This window comes from Muscardinus avellanarius (genome assembly GCF_963383645.1).
Source record: "Muscardinus avellanarius genome assembly, chromosome: 9".
In the NCBI taxonomy this organism is placed as follows: Eukaryota; Metazoa; Chordata; class Mammalia; order Rodentia; family Gliridae; genus Muscardinus; species Muscardinus avellanarius.
In genome coordinates, this window is record NC_137795.1 from 90406816 (window position 1) to 90426975 (window position 20160).

General features: G+C 43.8%; 1 protein-coding gene and 1 pseudogene across 2 annotated transcripts; both read right to left on the minus strand.

The window, feature by feature from the left end:
* Positions 1–15: 15 nt before the first annotated feature.
* On the minus strand, positions 16–16574 carry TSGA13 (testis specific 13; the record flags this gene model as incomplete). The annotated part of the gene is made up of 7 exons (XM_080701229.1): positions 16–176; positions 276–431; positions 4412–4539; positions 5347–5489; positions 14599–14805; positions 16379–16450; positions 16563–16574. The coding sequence occupies 7 exons, from the start codon at positions 16572–16574 to the stop codon at positions 16–18; spliced, it is 879 nt and encodes a 292-aa protein (XP_080557355.1).
* A 3161-nt stretch (positions 16575–19735) lies between these two features.
* LOC308267319 (large ribosomal subunit protein eL30-like) lies at positions 19736–20059 on the minus strand (annotated as a pseudogene). The gene has a single exon. The product of its transcript is annotated as a large ribosomal subunit protein eL30-like (transcript).
* Positions 20060–20160: the final 101 nt, after the last annotated feature.

Here is a 20160-nt window from a genome sequence, read left to right on the forward strand (position 1 = left end):
TGGGCCGCCCGGCCGTCACTCGGGGCCAGAGCCCGCCCTCCCGGGCCCGTCGCGGCCGCCCGCGCCCCTGGGGGACGTAGCCACGCCCTCTCCTCCGCTCGGGGGCGGGGCCAGGCGCGGCCCCTGGGTTTGCCCCGCCCACCCAGCCCGCGCCCCTGCACGCAGGCCCGCAGCAGCTGCAATGTGGTTTTATTTGGTCGGTGACTGCTGTTGGCCCCTCAGTCCCTGGGGAGCGAGGCAGGAGGCCCGAGGGTTGGTTTTTCACTTAGTGGCACTGGCATTTTTGACAACCCATTGCTGGGCCCTTCCATTGCGGAAGATGCTTTCCCCAGGAGCGCTTCTGGTGGGCTGCTCTTCCAGGAGCGTTGAAAGTGTGAGTGGTTCCCTTTGCACCTGCGAGGTCCGCTTTCCATTCATTGACATCCAGGAAACTACGACAGAGCACAGGACACCTTAGTACTAGAATGCGCATCTCCAAAACTACCAGAAGGGTAACTTAGCGAGAGGTGTGGCCCAGGGACCCACGCAGAGGGACCAGTAAAAGGGTAGATGTGAGGGCCGCGGCCTGCCATTCTCAACCTTCTTGTAATTTAGGCTATCTTCCCTTCTCAAACAGTTTAAAGCACTGCGCCTGGGCCCACTCCTTTCAAGTGATTCCATCTGCGGCCATGTTGACTCTTGAGTAACTCTTAACATTCGCTGCCTTTGCTCGCAGTGAATGTTGGTTTTCTGTTTTCTTGTCTCGAGAGTGTGACTAACAGACGCTCTCTACCTTTGGCTTTAGTATTCAGAGTCTCTTTCAAATCTCTTAGCCCATTCGGTTTTGTTTTGTGACTCTGGGAACTGAACCCAGGGGGCGCTACCACCGAGCCACATCCTCAGCCCTTTTTTAAATTTTTGAGACAGGGGCTCGCTAAATGGCCCAGGCAAGCCTGAACTTGGAGTCCTCCTGACTCAACCTCCAGAGGTGCGGGGATCACAGTCTTGCTTCACCGCTTCCGGTTCTGCCAGTTCTTTGGAAGTTTCTATTTCTTCTTGATTCCCATTTTGCCTTGTAAATATCCCTCCATTCTGTGACCTTTTCCCGGTTGCTATCATCTTAGTTCAGATCCTATTGGCTGCTTCTTGGACAACCTCTTACCCCGCCTTCATGGCTTCCACTCAACCCGCTCAGGGTGTACCCTTTATTTAGATGCCTGGTAAACAAGCGACATTATAGGGTGGAGGAGGAGACATTAGCTGCCTTTTCTGCTTGAAGTGGAAACACTGGTTCAACTCCCCAGCAGATGTGTCTTTGTTTAGGAAATGCACCGTAATGGGCCCTTGAGGTACAAAAGTAAATAAAGTATTCATTTATTTATTTTATTTAGGCATTCACTATAAATCTAAAGAGAAGCTGCAGGCTGAGGTATTAAGCGTTCTCTTTGCAAATGTCAATGGAGTGCATCCTGTAAAGGACCTTTCTCTAATAAAACCAGAAACATTCGAAGCTAGGTTCAATTCTAGAGAAATTTTTTCCTTCATAGATGAATTTACTCTGAACTGATATTCTACATATGGTATCATTTAAGATTCAATTCCGACTTGATTAAATGTACTATATGAATTATTACATTTGCCTTCTCTGGCTTATCAGACTTTCTAGGTGAGCTTGAAAATGTTTGCATTTATGTATTCTGGGGGTGAAAATAAACAGGCTCTGGAGGAGGAGAGATCTTCCTTGGACCAAGGGTATTGGGAGCTGGGCAGAAACTCTAGATAAACCAGGAGATCACCACTGTGAAGGGCCCAGCTGAGGCTGGAGCCAGGCTGAGCCTGCGTGTTCCCTCTGCCCCTCTTCACCCTTTTTTTGTACTGGGTAGTGAACCAGGGGCACTCTACCTCTGAGCTACACCCCTCGGCCCTTTCATGCTTTGAAACAGGGTCTGCCTAAATTGCTGAGGCTGCCCACGAACCTGCAGTCCTCCCGTCTCAGCCTCCCAAGTACTTGGGTTACAGGCGTGCACCACCACACCTGGCTAAGAGCAGCCCCATTCGTCTGTTTGTTTGATTGATTGTACTGGGGATTGAACCCAGCGGAATCTACCTCCAAGCTACACCTGGCTAAGAAGAGTCCCATTTATTTATTTATTTACTTACTTATTTATTGGTCCTGGGATTGAACCCAGGGCAATCTACCTCCAAACTACACCCCCAGGCCTTTTTAACAGGGTCTCTCTAAGTTGCTGAGGGCCTCTCTCACTTACTGAGGCTGGCCTTGAATCTGTGACCCTCCCGTCCCATCCTCCCAGGTACTGGGATTACTGGCCTGCGTCATCAATCATCGTGCCCTGCAAGATAAACCACTCTCTGCTATTCTTCTGCTTTGTTCCTCATCTATCAAGTTTTGTTTCACAGAGGGGCTGGGTTTAGTGGTATGCGGGAGTTAAGGAGAGGTAGTAGGTGGTGGGGGCTGCAACTAGGTGTGGGAGGAGCAGAGAAGGAGCCAGTTGAAGGATGGCACGGCACGACTGCACCCCTGAAGCCATGGCTGGCTGAGGATGGCCAGCAAAGGAGTCCTTAGGATGGCCCAGTGGGACAGATAAGGATACTTACTTCAGGGAGTCCTGGGAACTGCCTGAAGTGAGAAACCCAGTAGGAGAAATGGATCTTTTCCTGAAAGGTGGCTAGTGGCTCCCAGGGGCCCATCAGTTACTGTCTAATACATATTCATGCATTAATGCCCTCAAACCCTTCAGTGGGGCCCAGCTGCTTAGTGGAGAAAACCAAAGCCCTTATTATAGAACATAGAAGGCTCTTCCTGATCTAGGCCACTTATCGCACGTACTGAAAGTGCTATCACTTAGTAAGTACCCCAGAGTGTCGTTAAATTAAAAAACGCTATGTAAGGAGTGACCCCTTTTCCTTACAACCTCATCCCCAACGCCTTCCACACTTTTCTCTACCCCAGCCCAGAGAGACTTGTGGACCTCTGAGACTCACAGACGTATCGTTTGGCTCTTCTAAAGCCGTTTTCCTCAAAGTATGATATGCGTGCATCTGGGTGGTTTTACATAGTAAATAAACACTTTAAAATTTATATGTTTGTATGCCCAATACAGTATTATTTAGGACAAGATTTTTTAAAGAATCGTCAGGGTTGGGGGTGTAACTCAGCAGTAGAGCTCTTCCCTAGCATGTGCCAGGCCTTGGGTTTGATCCCCAGCACCACATACACACACACACACACACACACACACACACACACACACACACACAACAGGAACACACACACCTTTAAAAAAAATGCTAAGTAGCCAGGTGTGGTGGCTCACGCTTGTAATCCCAGCATTCCAGAGACTAAGGAGGATTGCAGTTAATGGACAGCCTCAGCTACTTAGCAAGTCCCTTCACAACTCAGTGAGACCCTGTTTCAAAAAACAGAAAAAAAGTCCGGCGTGGTGGTGCACGCTTGTAATTCCCGCGCTTGGGAGGCAGAGACAGGAGGATCGCGCAGGTTCAAAGCCAGTTGTGCTGGCTTAAGAGACCCTGTTTCCAAATAAAATAGTATAAAATAGGTCTGGGAGTGTAGCCCAGAGGTAGAAGGGTTTCCAGGAACCCCAGTACCACCAAAAAATAATAAATAAATAAATAAATAAATAAATAAATAGCTGGGCGAAGTGGCACACATTTGTAATCCCCGCGCTTGGGAGGCTGAGACAGGAGGATCACACAAGATTCAAAGCCAGCCTCAGCTATTTAGTGAGGCTCTCAGCAACTTAGTGAGGCCCTGTTTCCAAATAAAGTATAAAATAGGTCTGGGATTGTAGCCCAGGGGTAGAAGGTCTCTGGGTTCCAACCCCAGTACCACCAAAAAATAAAAATAAAAATAAAAATAATTTTAAAAAATAGGGCTAGGGGTGTAGCTCAGAGGAAGAATGTCCCTGGGTTCCATCTCCAGTACCACAAAAAAAAAAAAAAGTAAATAATAGAGCAAATAACATCAAGTTGGCAAAAACTTGAATGTGATAAAAGATGGAGTTTGGAAAGCACTGCTAACACCTTCTTGGGATTTGAGAATTTAAACTGAGTCCTGCTGGGCAGGCATGGTAGTGCACACTTGTAATCCCAGTACTTGGGAGGCTGAGACAGGAGGCTCGTGCAGGTTCAAAGCCAGCCTCAGCTAGGTTTGGGAGTGTAGCCGGAGGTAGAAAAGCCCCTGGGTTCCACCCCCAGTATCACAAAATAAATATTAATTAAATAAAATAAACTGGGTCCAAAACTAGCACCTACAGCTTCTACTAGTTCTCCACTTCCCTGCTGCAGAACCAGCATGTGAGAGGCTGATTTGCCATCTCACTGACACATCGGATTCTACATGCAACCCACTGCTCAGTGCAGTAAACCGCTGTGTTGAGAGAGAAGAGCTTACCATTTTTCCTCTGATTTCTTTCACAGGCTGGAGCAAAGTTGAGCTGAGGGTACATTTTTTTCTGCTTCCTCAAGGCGTACACTTTTGAATACTTTCCTTCACTCTTGAAGTCATTGTCAGTGGAAAACCTAATCCCCCCCCCCAAAAAAAAATTCACTTAGTAGATCCTCGGGCAGGGGGTTAACTTGAAAGTCAGCTGCAATCTCAGAGGTTCCGCAGGAGCAGGGACAGTGACAAGAGTCTGTTGATTGTTACAGAGCGGGAGTATTGTGCAGTGGCAAAAAAAAAAAAAAAAAAATGTTCTGTAACTTATCACTGCAAACCTTGGAGTAACTTCTGAATCTCCTCTTTTTCCCCCAACTCCGTAAAGGCTGCTCCAGTAACTAGTTTCGAATGAAACCTCTTGTCTTTGCTTTCCCGTGGCACCTGTTCCTACACTGCTGTCTGTAACTTGCATGGAGGATACATTTTTCTTCTCTTTCTCATTAGTGTGTAAATAAAGTTGAAGATCATATAGGGAAGCTGTGTCTTATTATTATAGGGTTGGGCATGTTCCCTACAGCCAAAAATATGTGAGGGGCATTCTCTTTGCACCCTCTTCCATGCAGCCTTATCCCAAACTCCTCTGAGTGCCCTTTGTGTTTTTTAAATTGTTTTGAAAAGAGACACAACAGTACTTGGAAGGATGAGACAGGAGGACTGCAGGTTGGAGGCCAGCCTCAGCAACTTAAAACAGCAACCTAGCAAGACCCTGTTTCAAAACAAAAAGTTTTTTAGGGCTGGAGATGGAGCTCAGAGGTAGAATGCCTCTGGGTTCAACCTCCAGTACAAAATAAGAGAAAGAAGAGAAAAGGGGAAGGGAAGAGAAGGGACGGGATAAGACACAAATAAGGAAAAGCTAGGAAAGAAAGAAAGTACGAGAGCCAGGACTTCACCTGAACCATTGTTCTTGCTTGGATGTAGGATCATCCGATCGCTTCACAGGGAAGACTGGTTTCAGACTGTATTTTAACTTTTTCTTCTGAGGCATCACGGGCAGGAAGAGGTTGTCAGTGGGTTTGTGCCGGTAATGGATTTCCTGTGGCAGAGGAGGGAAGAAGGAGGAAGTAAGAAGGACCCCTTTGGTTTTGAAGGCTGGAGCAAGTTACACAAAACCCTGAAACCCTGCAACAAAACCTATCAGAGAGGAAAGTGGGAATTCAGACACCATAACCAGAGGGAAGAAATTATTTTATGAAACAAATAAGATCATACTAGCTGGACGTGGTAGTACTCACCTGTAGTCCCAGTATGTGGGAGGTTGAGACGGGAAGATCACAGGTTCGAAGTCAGCCTCAGCAAGTTAGCAAGACGGCCTGCAACTTAGTGAGACCCTGTTTCAAATTAAATAGGGCCGGGTGTGTAGCTCAGAGTAGAATGCACCTGAGTTCAATCCCTAGTACCAAAAGGAAAAAAAGGGATAATACCTATTTCTTTCGTTACCAGAGGACTGATAAATGTGTTTGCTGGCCCTTGGCAATGAAGTCACCCAGTTTGGAAAAGTATTCAGTCAGTGAATTTCTTGGAAAACCAATCATTTGGTAATAAATTGGGAATAGGTTCATAGGACTCTACCTTCCTCTCCTGGAGATGGCTGCCTTAAGATTTCTTTCTCTGTCTGCAGGAAAAAGGCCACCAAATGGGATGTTTTGTGAGGTAATAATTTCATCATTCCAGGGGGGGCATGGTGGCACATCCTGTGATCCCAGCACTTGGGCAGCTGAGACAGGAGGATCACAGGTTCACAGCCAGCATCAGCTACTTAGTGAGGCCTTCTGCAACTTAGTAAGACCCTGTTTCAAAATAAAGAACAAAAATTGGGCTGGGGTATAGCTCAGAGGTAGAATGCCCAGGGGCTCAATTTCCAGTACTGCAAAAAATATATATAATAATTTCATCATTCCTACAGGTCATAGAATCAGATTTTTCCAGGTCTTAAAAGTCATCCAGTCTAATTGTTCATCTGACACTCATATCCCCTTCTTAATTTTACCATCAAGTGAATCTGTCTAACTATACCTAAAAACAAAACTCCAATTTCACCTTTGACCCATCAAAAGCTAGCCCTTTGTAATTTTTACACAATAATCCAAACAGAACAAGCCTACTGCCTCTACCACGGAGCCCTTAAAAAATCTGAAGGGATCCACCATGTTCCTCCTAAGCTCTGTTTTTGTTTTTGTTTTTTTTTCAGGCTAAACATTGCCCATATTTTGAATTTTTCATCACATGGTAGGACTTTGAGTTTCCTTCTTCTCTTGGTTAATCCCACTTGAGATAGTTACAATTCATATTTTTTCTAACATGTGGTATTCTACCATGAAAATAATATGCCAGGTACAGCAATTGCATGGTACTGATCCAAGTAAAGTATGTATTCAGACGTTATGACCTCAGTTGGGTGTGGTGGGGCACACCTGCAATCCAGCTACTGGGAGTCTGGCACAGGAAGGTCACAGGTTTGAGACCAGCTTCAGTAATTTAGTGAGACCCTCAGCAATACAGCAAGACCCTGTCTCAAAATTTTAAAAAATTAAATTAAAAGGGCTAGAAGTGTAATTCAGAGGCAAAATTCCCTGAGTTAAACCCCAGTACAAAAAAAAAGTCATTACCTCTTCTGAGAGCCTTCCCTAACTACACTATCTAAAGCTGCCACTCAGTGGGGAATGGTGGCATACCCTTGTAATCCTGGTACTTGAGAGGCTGAGACAGGAGGAGCTACTTAATGAGGCCCTTTGCAACTTAGTGAGACCCTGTTTCCAAATCAAAAGTAAAATAAGGCTGGGGGTATAGCTCAGAGGTATAATGCCCCTGGATTCAATCTCTAGCACCACACACACACACACACACACACACACACAAAGTAAATAAATAAAACTGCCATTGACATGTCCATCCTTTATCCTGCTTTGTTGCAGCACCTATCACATTATACATTATCTGTGTGATTGCTTGCCTGCTTGCTTATGGGATGTCTACTTTGCTAGGATTAAACTTCATTAAGCCAAGACTTTGACTTACTCTCTGATATATTCCTAGCTTCCCCAATGGTGTCCAGCCCATAGTGAGTGCTCAGCAGATATTTGAATGAATGGATGACCAGCCTATTAACTGGTAGACTCAGATTTTTCTTTTTCTCTCTATCTCAGAGCTATACCCCCTAGCCTTTTTTTAAAAAAATGTATTTCTTTATTTTTCAATAGAGTCTCACTAAGTTACTATGCTCAGATCTCAACCCTGCAATCCTCTCATCTCAGCCTCCCATGTACTAGGATTAGAGATATGCCCGTGGCCTGAGCTTTTTCTTTTAGAATGTTAAAGCCTGCAAAAAAATAAAAATACCCACTGCTCCTGAACCATGCTTTCTTAATTCTTAACTTATTTTCTTTCATTTGTCTTAGTTTTGCTTTTTTTAAAAGTCTGTTCAGGTTGCCTCAAGAAATAACTGTTTTAAAGCCAGGTGTGCTGGTGCAGGCTTATAATCCCAACATTCGGGAGGCTGAGACCAGAGGATCCGGGTTCGCGGACAGCCTCAGCTACTTAGCGAGGCCCTTCGCAACTTAGTGAGAACCTCTTCCAAAAATAAAAAAAGATGGGCATGGTGGCGCACACTTGTAATCCCAGCATTCAGAAGCTGAGACCAGAGGATCACAGTTCGCAACTAGCCTCAGCTTCTTAGTGAGGTTCTTTATAACTCAGTGGGACCCTGTTTCAAAATAAAGAATAAAAAAATAGGGCTGGGGGTGTAGCTCAGAGGTAGAATGCCCCTGGGTTCCATCTCCAATACCACAAATAAATAAATAATAAAAATAAATTAAAAAGACTAAAAAAATAGGCCTGGGAGTGTAACTTGGAGGTAGAATGCCCCTGGGTTCCACCCCTAGTACAAAGAAAAGAAAAAGAAATAGCTGTTTTAATGAAAGAGTACATGTACCTAGGAACTTAGACATAGCAAATGGCCCAACTATAAAAAGAGCAGAGACTTTGGTAGAACTAGACCTCATGGCAGAAGAACAACACCGAAAAGGGTTTTTTTGTTGTTTTTTTGTGGTTTTGTTTTTTTGTGTGTGTGTGTGTGTGTGTGTTTTGCGGGTCTGGGGATGGAACCCAGGGGCAGTCAACCTCCAAGCTACACTCCCTGCCCTATTTTTTATTCTTTGTTTTGAAACCGGGTCTCACTGAGTTGCAGAGGGCCTCACTAAGTAGCTGAGGCTGACGGCAAACTGCGATCTTCCAGGTCTCAGCCTCCCGAATGCTGGGATTACAAGCGTGCGCCACCATGCCCGGCTGAAAAGTTATTTTGAAAGCAAAACACCACTACTTAAGGATCACCATCTTGACCCTCGCACATCACTAACATAGCTAACAAACTCCTCCCCCTCTCTTCCTGTCTACTTCTCTACCTAGTTCATTCCTTATCTTCTCTCCCAACTCATTCTCTTTGCCTCTCTGCCTCCCTCTCTCTACCTCTCTTTATCTCTCCTTGTCTCCCTCTCTTTGTCCTTATGTAATTGTGTGTGTGTTAATGACAACTGAACCCAGGAGCATTCTACCTCCAAGCTACACCACCAGCCCTTTTATTATTTTTTTATTATTATTATATTTATTTATTTATTTATTTATTATTTTGGTGGTGCTGGGATTCCTGGAAACCCTTCTACCTCCGGGCTACATTCCCAGACACACACACACACACACACACACACACACACACACACACATACACACACATATACACACACACACATACATATATGTATGTATTATATATATATATATATATAAGGCTGGCTTCAAACCTGCGCGATCCTCCCTCCTGTCTCTGCCTCCCAAGCCCAGGTATTACAAGTGCGCACCACGACACCCGGCTACAGCCATTTTTATTTTTTATTTTTTTGTTTTGAAACATCTACCTGGGTTGCTGAAAGTCTCACTAAACTGCTGAGGCTGGCCTCAAATCTGTGATCCTGTTCCGGGAAGATGGCGACGGAGAAAAGCAGGGCTTACAAGCCCCGCTAACAACCAATCTCTATTACCACAAAATCAACGCCTTTCATAGCCAGAAAACACCATCACCAGAGAAACCAAAAATGTAATTACAAGGGACAGAGAAAGAGAGGGCTGGAAAAACGAGACACCAGAAAGAAACCAGACGGCAGTGTTGCACCCGAAGCCGCGGTGCGAAACGGCGGGCGCCATTTTCCCTTGCAGCACCAGGCTCCAGAGAGGAGGGGAACTCATAACAGGGCCCAGAACCAGAGAGGAGATAAGCCGACCTCACGGCTGAGGACGCAGCAGCAGCGCCTTACTGCCGGCGGCAGCGGCAAACTGACCGGATAGCACCAGACCAACGCACTCTACAGCCACCAGGCTCCAGAGAGGAGCAGCAGACAGCAAGCCGAGGTGAGCCGCTGCAGATCAGCCGGGAGGAATTCGGCAGACTTCTCGGCGCAGGGAGCATCTTAAGCTCCCAGAGGCTGGGCTCAGCACACCGTGCAGGGACTCAGAGCAGAGCTCAAAACCAGAGAAGAAATACACCAGCCTCACGGCCGAGGGCGTAGCAGCGGCGCCATATTGCCACTGGCGGCAACAGCAGCGAATTCACCGAGTCCACTACAGCTCCATCTGCGCACTCAACAACAGTGAGTCAAATTGTGGCCCCTAGAGGAGAAATCCCAGTACTGTACTCCCAGGCACTTGACCCAGTTGGGGAGTGGCGGTGGCAGAGATATCACACCATAGGAGAACGTGCAACCTGGCACCCCCCTCCCCCATGGTCTAAAGCAGCCTTGATTGACTCCCTGGGTCTGAGACTCTGCGATACAACCCAGTAAAGGAGTAGTGGGGACTGAGATACCACAGACTCGAGATCCAGAGCACCTTAAGTGAAGTCATAGTGACACAAGGGAAGAACCCAGAGAAGGCACAAACACCTGAAATCATGGGAAAGAGGCATAACAATGGAGCAATGAATTTCCACAACCCCACAACATCAGAACCCGATAAAACAGAAATTCAGAGATTTCTAGAAGATCAAATCAGGAAAATAACTGTAGAAATAATAGAGCTGTTTCGAAAAGAAATCAGAGAGAGCCAAAAAGAGATAAAGGATGCAATTAATGAAGTAAAGACCTCAATTCAAAGTACAAACAACCAATTAGACCACATGGAGAATAGAATCTCGCTCTTAGAAGATGATCACTCCAAAAATGAATGCATAGTTTCTAATTTAGAAAAAAAATCCAACAGCAGGAATCTGACATTGAAGAAATATGGGCCCATTTTAAGAGAGCTAACCTAAGAATAATTGGAATAGAGGAGGGAAAAGAAGGTGAAACCAAAGGGATCAACAATCTCTTCAAGGAAGTAATAGCAGAAAATTTTCCAAACATAGAGCAAGAGGTTGATACACAGGTCCAGGAAACTTATAGAACTCCCTTTAGACAGGATCGGAGAAGAGGATCCCCACACCACATAAGTGTCAAAATGACCAATGTGGAAGCCAAGCAGAGAATCTTAAAGGCAACAAAAACAAAGGGCCAAGTGACATTCAGAGGCAAACCCATTAGAATCACTCCAGACTTCCCAAACCAAGTCATGAAAGCCAGAAAGGCTTGGAGTAACATATTCCAAACTCTGAAAGAAAACAACTTCCAGCCAAAAATTTCCTACCCAGCAAAACTTTCTATCAAATTAGATGGGGAAATAAGAAGCTTCCACGACAAACAGAAACTGAAGGAATTTATGTCTTCAAAACCAGCGCTAAAGAAAATACTCAAAGAGATTAACTACAAAGAAGAAATAGGTAACACACACCAGAACCAGAGAAACAAGATTTTCCATCCAACAGACAACTAAGATTGGTTATCTGTGGAGATTCATTATTTATGCTAGTCTTTTACCTATCTCTAAATTGTATTATTTGTTTTTATTGTTGCTAATTTTTAGGATTTCTAGTTGGAATATTAATATACCTTCAGATATAGCATTTGGAAATATTTTATCCCATTCTATAAGTAACTTTTAACTCTGTTTACATTGTCTTTGGATATACAATATTTTTTATTTTTTAGGGAGTTTGTTTACCCTTATGTTGCCTGTGCCATTGAAATCATATGCAAGAAATCACTGCCAATTTCAATGTTGTGAAGTTTTATGACCCAGATTTTCTTCTAAAAGTTTATAGTATTAAGATTTATATTTAGGTCTTTTATCTATTTTGAGTTAATATTTGTATATGGTGTTAAGTAAGGGTCCAATTTTATTCTTTATCATGTAATTATTATTTTTCAACAATATTTAGTTAAAGGATTAGTATTTTCTCCACCAAATGTTTGTGGAAACCTTGTCAAAAATAACTTGACAATATATGGAAGAATTTATCTCTAGGCTTTTATTTAACTCCAATGGCTTATATATCTACCTTTAGAACACTACTACACTGTTTCAATTATTGTAGCTTTATATGGTTTGAAATCAGAAAATATACATCTTCTAGCTTTGTCCTTCTTCGAGATTGTTTTGGGTATCTAGAGTCCATATTCCATATCAGGATAGATTTCTTTTGAAAAATAAATAAATAAATGTATGATAATTTCACCTAAAAAAAAGGAAAAAATATTCTCTGGTAAGAAAGAAAGCAAAAAGAAATATTGAAATGTTATCTTTAAGTCATCAAAAGCTTGGTATCAGACAAATGAAACTGTTATGTGAGATTATCATCGTTAATATTGGATAAATTGCTATAAAACTAGTTGTCAACAACTAAGCCAAGCATGGGAAGGAGGGATGGGGAGGGAACGGGGTGGGGATCGGGTAGGGGCTAACTGGGCGATGTGTGCATGTATGTCTACAAAAGTATTTTTTATACCATTATGATGTATGAATACAGTGCATCAATAAAAAAATTAAAAATAAAAATTAAAAAAAAAATCTGTGATCCTCCTGTCTTAGCCTCCCAAATATTAGGATTACAAGAATATGCCCCCATGCCTAGCTCCTTATTTATTTCTATTTCCCTTCAACCCACCCATACTCGCTCTTCATGGCCCTTAATGCCCTTGGTCCACAAGGTCTGAGTCTATGTGCCCTTGCAGCTTTCCTTCCCGCTATCTTAATCTCTTCATTTCCCAATTCAGGTGCTTGGAAGCAAGAGTCTGATTTGCTCAGGGATGTGGGTTGTTGGTAGGTTGGTTGGCTTTTGTTCTAATACATTTTTTGTTTGTTTGGGTTTGGGGGCACTAGTCTATACCACAGGTCACTAACCAGCCTATGAATTTTGCTTTGCCGGATCCAGTATTCTCTGATTCATGCTTGAAATAGTGTCATTTGTACAAATCAGACCTCTTAGGGCATTTCCTTCTTCAGGAGACTGTGGTAGAGCCAGTTTCACTGAGTAGGGACTGTGAGTGTACATTCATCCCTGTGATAGACACGTCTGGTACATTCTACCACTTACCCACTAGAAACTCACCCTCTCCCTCTGCCTGGGCTGGGCAAGGATGATTTTCATGTGTACAGTCCTAGGTTCACACAAGTTGCCTCCCTCCGCCCAAGAATATTAAAGAGCCATTGTAGCCCCTATTTACCCATCGGAACCTAAACTCCATCCATTAATACAGTTGGATTGGCACCACAATTTGCTCACAAAGGCTATCAGGTTCTGCACTTAACCTGAAGGGTTCACAAAGTGCTAACTGTTGGAAGAAAGCTCTTTTCACGCCCAGGTTACAGGTGAGCCTGGTATTTATTTCCTTCTCGGTGCTGGCCTCATCCACTACAGGAGAAATGACCACTGAGCTTACCTTCCAAGTGCACCCAAGCGACCACAGGCAACGAGTTCACCAATTCCTTTGTTAGTATATACTGTTGAATATTAGCACTTTATCTTCCACTTGAAGGGGAAATGCTCGTTGCCGTTCACTTAGGAACTAAGGAAATACTAGTTCCAATTCGCCCCATTTTATTACAAGGATCTGTCTTGGGAACCCCATTCTCAGAATCTAACTTTTATCAGATCCTTTGGTTTTCAGGTTCACTTATTTCAGTTATTCCTCCTGTTAGATCAGGCCCTCTCTCAAGGCTTTCAAGATCTTGCTTAGATCCTAATTCCTAAATATCTCTTAAATCAATTTCCTTCACTTCCTCTGCTATTGACTTCATCCGCATCTTCGGTACAACTCATTTTGACTATTATACTGGCATCATCACTAATCTTTGTGGATTTCGTCTCTTCAACAACTAATGCGCCTTTCTTCAAACTGCAAAATGCTCCTTCTAAGACGCAAATTTGATTACATCCTTTTACCTCCTGCCATTCACTCCCTGCATCTCCCTGAACACACCTCACTCGCTCCTGTCTCCTGCCTTCGCATTTCCCTCTGATTGGAACATTCTCCGGCTCTTTTGTCGTGAGTCACCTCCTTGATTACTCTCTTTTCCCCACTGGAGATTCTGTTCTCTGTTCTATATTACTTCCGTATTTTGTATATTCTTTGGTTATTCACGATATCCTGGTATAGTAGAACTCATTTAGTATATCTTATTTATTGAGCTCCTACTGGATTTCAGTTCCTTTAAAAGAAAAACAGCCCTGAGATCATCTTTATATTCTGCTTGTTAGCTTATTGTATGTTCAGCAATTATTTACTGAACAGGATTTAAACACTGTTCACCTATAACAGAATTCCACATGTATGTCTCCTGATGGTAATATCGTTTCCCCCTAACACCTGAAAGCAGTGGGTAGAAACATGCCTCTTTCTTCTTTTCCTATTTAGATATTCCTTGCTATTCCTCATTTCCTGATTCACCTTTACTACTTGATTCTCAACTAGAAAGCCAGGGAACAGTTTCCCCTTTGTCATAACAAACTAAATATCTTTGGCCAAAGAGGGACACTTTCCAATGAAGATCCCATCATCTCCCTGCAAGGAAGATCCTTGATCCAAGCTTATAGGATTTCTATTCTGAAACTTTGCCAAGGCCTCCAGATTCTGTTTTATGAAGCATATGGCCAGAAATGAGAAAGAAGCACTGGTTTCCTGAGTACCATTCTTTCTATTAAATTAGTTATTTTGTCCAAGCGAACGCCTACTTATTGAGCATCTCAGTGCTTAGGGTGCCAGGAGATTCTTTGGGTATCTTACCTCAACCAGTGACTCCCTGGAAAAGTATTTTGAGATATTCTTCTTTTCCTCTGAGTAGATGGAGCAGGGAGGTGGATTGTTGGTCATAATCAATGAGGTCATATCTTGATCATATTCTGTTACTTTTAACATGAAGCTGGCGATATTCTGCTTTTTAACCAGGAATTTCTTCAGTGCTGCAGGCTTCAAAGGCTCATAGTACTGGGCCTGAGCAGATGGAAAGGTGTCCAGAGAAACAGAGATGAGTCTTCTTCAAGAGAAGACTAGCAAATCGGTTGTCCAATATTTGGGGGGTTTTTTGTTTTTGTTTTGTTTTGTGCTTCATTTTGGTACTGGGGATTCCTACCTCTGAGCTACACCTGCAGACCTTTTATGTTTTCATTCTGAAACAGGTTTCTCAGAGTCTTGCTAAATTGCTGAGGCGGTCCTCAAACCTGTTATTCTCCTGTCTCCATCTCCCAAGAACTGGGATTACAGGTGTGCACAATCACATCTAGCAGATGGCTAATCCTTTGCCTCTGTGGGGTAGTGTCATATTCTAGTAGGGTCAGACCAATCTTCCCCCCACAATCTGTTGACCTGAAACTGAAAGAAGCCCTCTGTTCCTGACTTCCCTCAGAGAATTTGTTCCCCTACAAATAGTCTAAGGGGCTGGGGACTACAATGGAAAGGTTTCCACTGAAAAAGGAACAAGATGACTTTCCCTCCCCCTGCCAAAAGGTGCAACATAGTTCCCAGCACAATAGTGCCAACTGAGAAGTTTCTCCCAAACATGAACGGCCATCTATGTAACCTTTTCTTTTCTTTTTTTCCTTTAGATTAAAATTCAACTATTTTTATTTTTTTATTTATTTTTAATTTTTATGTGGAACATACTGAGAATGGCATACATTCAGACTATGCTTGATACCCTCTCCCCCACTTCCTCTTTCCCCCTCCCAACAATGAGTGTCCAGGTTAACCATGCTATCTTTATAATTTTACACAAATTCGGATGTAGCTCCTTCATTAATCAACCTCAGCCTTCTTCCTCTCCAATCCTTCTATTCTAGCTTTGGTGAGTTTCCCCTCCATTTTCTGGAGTCCCTCTGGTATCCCTAATACTTCCTAGCTTAGGCATATTAGAGAATACATAAGTCCCTTCTCTTTCTGTGCTTGGCTGATCTCACTTAACATAATGTTCTCCAGGACTTTCCATCTTCTTGCGAATGGCATGATTCTGTTCTTCTTTATAGCTATGTAACCTTTTCTGAGGCAGAGGGGAAAACCAGGGACCTAAAACCCTAAGCCCTTTGCTCAGGGAGTTCAGGAGCCCGGATAGCCCAGTGCAACCTTCCCCTATTTACTAGCCGCCTTCCTCCGGCAACACTCTCTGCAGGCACAGCAGGCTAAGCAGGCATTCAAAAGCACAGTGCTTTGGAGAAAGGAAAGGCAGTCACGAAGCACAGCACGTCACTTAAGGGTGGGTGGGCAAGGGGCAGTCCCGCTAAATTTGATTTTCTCTCCATAGTAGGATTAGAGAGGAAGGAAGGGAGGGGAACAGCGTGGATTATAAATATGTTTTCCCTGGTTATAAATATGTTTTCTCAACTAAAACAAAACACAAAAGCAAAAACAGCTGCAGGGACCACTTTCGGCCCCACTGCGAGCACAGCGCAGCCTCAGGCGCTGGGTGCTCAGAGCCCTGTCGCGTCAGGGAGGCTTTAGGGACACCCCCAACCTGCTGCGGGACCCCCCACCCCCCTTAGAGATCTCGTGGGAGGACGATTTTTCCACCTACCAAATTTGGATGGACCGAGTAATACCGAAGGTTCTGTAAGACGAATTTGGATTGTCCGACTGTATCAAAAATCTAAAGACAGTAAGAATAAATGTTGATTTCAAGTTGCACCTGCCCTACACAGTATCCCCCCACCTTAGCGCACCTTACTGAGAGTCTCTACGGGCTACTAAGTGAGGACAACACCAGGATTCATGGTTTACACCCTTCGTTTCTGGAATGAGAACCACAGGAAGGAGCATGAGCTTCTGAGGCTCCCCGGGAAGGGAAGCTTGGAAAACGAAAGGCGGCCCAGCCTCATGAAACGTCAGGTAAGGCTGCTTGGTAGGCAGGACAGTGCCAACCCTCGACCACCCCGACACTTCACCGCGAGGAATCACAGCCCTCTGTGCCTTTTGTGTCTATACAGGGAGCTGAGGTGAAAGTCAGGGTGGAGGACCAGACGGAAGGGGAGGCAGGTGGGAAAAGGAGGACAGCGAAGGGTTGTGGGGCCCAGGGGGCCTCAGGGAGAGCTCTGCCAACTGGGCTGGGAGTAGACACCCTCACAGAGGAAGGGAGGACAGACTGTATTCCTGAACATCTCTGCAGAACAGGAAGCTTCCAGAAATGTTGTGAAAATGATTGAATTTTGATGCCATCTGTTTACCTCTTGGCGCCGTTGTGCCAATGGTAGCGTTGGCTATTTGTGAGTTTTCTGAGTATCACACTTGGTGGTAGAGGAGGTGAGTCTCTTCCATCTCCTCCCTGTGTTCACAGCACCACTGTCTCTGTCTCTAATGTGTGTATGTGTGTGTGTGTGCGCGCGCTATTGGGGATGAATTCCAGAAACATTTTACCTCCAAGCTACACCCCCCAGCCCTATTTTTTTTATTTGGAAACAGGGTCTCACTAAGTTGCTGAGAGCCTCCCTAAGTTTCTGTGGCTGGCTTCCAACCTGCACTCCTCCCGTCTCAGCCTCCCAAGCATGAGGATTATAGGTGTGCGCCACTGTGCCTGGCTCTGCCTCTCCTCTTGCTTAGCCTAGGCTTTCTTCCTTCCCCTTTTTCTTTCTTTTCTGTTTTGATTTGTTTGGGTACTGGGATTGACCCCAAGGCATTCTGCCTCTGAGCTGCACCCCTGGTCCTAGTTTGCTTTATTCTTTTGCTTTGAAGCAGGGCCTCACTAAATTGCAAAGGCTGGCTTTGAAGCTGCAATCCTCCTATGTCTGCCTCCCGAGTACTGGGATTACAGGATGCACCACGGCATCTGGCTAGCACTAGGTTTTCTAAGGATGAATCAAAGGCTGGAAGCTCTGAATTACCTTCTTTTAGCTTGGCATAATTAGAAATCAGGAAAAAAAAAAAAGGAGGGAGCATAATCCTTGTTTGGGTTCAACATGTCTAAAGATTGTCAGGCCCCCAGTGTGGTGGTATGGCAAGAAAGGGTAAGGGAAAAGGAGACAGGCACTGGAAGGTGAATAAGCAAGAAGGCAAATGGAGAAGAGGAAAGGAATAAGGATGGGACAGAACTATGGAGGAGACATTTTTTTGCTCGACAAGCAAAGCACCACCAGTTGGCAGTTCTTAGGTGTTGGCGTAGAAAAGGCACTCCATATATTCTTTTAGGGAGGGTGGGGTAAATATAGGACAATTCAAAGATACAATCATTTTATTTTTCTTATCTTTTGAAAAACTGAAGTCTGTTCAAAGCAAAAATGTATTATGAAAAACCTGCTTCACACATATGTGATATAATTACTAGAAGTCTAAGAAAATTTTACTTGGGGAAAAAGTATAAAGACTCTTTTTTTCTTTTCTTTTTTTTGTGGCACTGGGTAGTGAACACAGGGGCATTCTACCTTTTAGCTACATACACCCCTAGACATTTATTTATTTATTTATTTATTTATTTATTTATTTTGTTTTGAAACAAGATCTTTCTAGGTTGCTGAGAGTCTTGATACTTGCTGAGGCTGTCCTCGAACCTGTAATCTCTCCTGTCTCAGCCTCCTAAGTACTGGGATTTCAGGTGCGCACCAGCACACCTGATGACTTTTTTCTTTTAAAGTGTGTGTGTGTGCCAGGTGTGGTGGCGCACACTTGTAATCCCAGCATTAGGGAGGCTGAGACCCAAGGATCGTGGTTCGTGGACAGCCTCAGCTACTTAGTGAGGCCCCCTGCAACTTAGTGAGACCCTGTTTCAAAATAAAACAATAAAAAATGGGACAGGGGGTATAGCTCAGAGGTCAAATGCTCCTGGGTTCCACTCCCAACCCCCCAAAAAAAAATAGAGAGAGAGAGAGAGAGAGAGAGAGAGAGAGAGAGAGAGAGAATTAATTTTAGGACAGAAAGTCCCTGAGGAAAATATTTTTTACTCCTGAATATTTCTGAGGAATTGCATCTCTGTTCCAAATTAGCCTCTGGCAGTTAACAAAACCCACAAGATGTCCAAATTGGAATGTGTTTTTACTTTTATGCTGACTTGCATTATCACTGGTTGATGACATAAAATGGAGTTTCGCTACAGGATGTAGGCTTGGAGTCTAGGTAAGTCAGGATTTAACACTTCCTCACTAAGATAGGTTTCTGGTTCCTAAGTTTTGTGCTCTGATGTATGGCTGATGTGTTTTTGTCTCTTATTTTCTCTATGCCTCCTTTACTCTTTCACAAAATTAGATACATTAACCTTGTTCTGTATATACATTTTTACCACCTTATGCTTTCTAATAGGAAGTTTGTAGACCCGGCTGGTAAGTCCTCTAAATAACTCCAAAAAAATATTTCATGGGAACATTTACTTCTGTTTTTCCTTACCTCCTCGCTGTCAGCAACTGTTGCTTTCTCAGGTTTAAGGAGGTTATTTTCTGAAGTCTTTGGTTGGCCATATTCATACCTGAGGGGGGAAGAGAGAGAGAGAGAGAGAGAGAGAGAGAGAGAGAGAGAGAGAGAGAGAGAGAGAACATCCAGTAGTATTTGCTGACTCAGAGTCCTGGCTTTCTGCATGTTTTTAATCTCCCTCAACTAAGTTGAGAGACATAATTTACATGATTACTAATTTAGGTGATCAAAAATTGAATATATAGTAAAGAGTAGGACTCATCTAGCTTATGTGCTAGAGAAAAGAAAACTTCAATTTAAAGGGTTAAAAACATGAAGCCTCTTGGAGATAGGCTACATCAAATGAGTTGATTTCTCTTTCTTTCTCTTTCTTTCTTTCTTTCTTTCTTTCTTTCTTTCTTTCTTTCTTTCTTTCTTTCTTGTGGCAGTGGGGATTGAACCCTGGGGCATTCCACCTCCCAGCCATCCCCCAGTCCTTTTTAATTTAATTCTAAAAAAGGCAAGCTCTGCCAAGTTTTATTAAAGAAAAATGCTGCATGGCTTACTTTTCTCCAATCTGTCCTGGCATGCTTCTAATGATATCAGAATCACCTGGATCAATGAAGCCAGTGTGCACTCTGTGGCATTTTCCGCATGCTGTGCCCAATTCTGTATTATTGTGATGAATATTTGTTTTGGCCAACATGGCCAATTTCAGATTTCCTTAAAGCTGGGGAGTTGTTGGCAAGGATGACTGATTTTTCTTGCCCTGCCTGATTGTCTTCAGTCTCTTGTACCCCAGCATGCACTTTCTACTTTTCATAACAGGCTGGAGCCCAGAGTTGATTGACTCCAGGGACCTATTTGCTTCCTTTGCATCCACCATCTTCCTGCCTTAGGTGCAGGACAGCCCCCAACCACAAGCAGTCGCCAAGATGGCTGGGGAATGAGAAAGTTTGTTTAATTTTGAAACAGGGTCTCAATAAG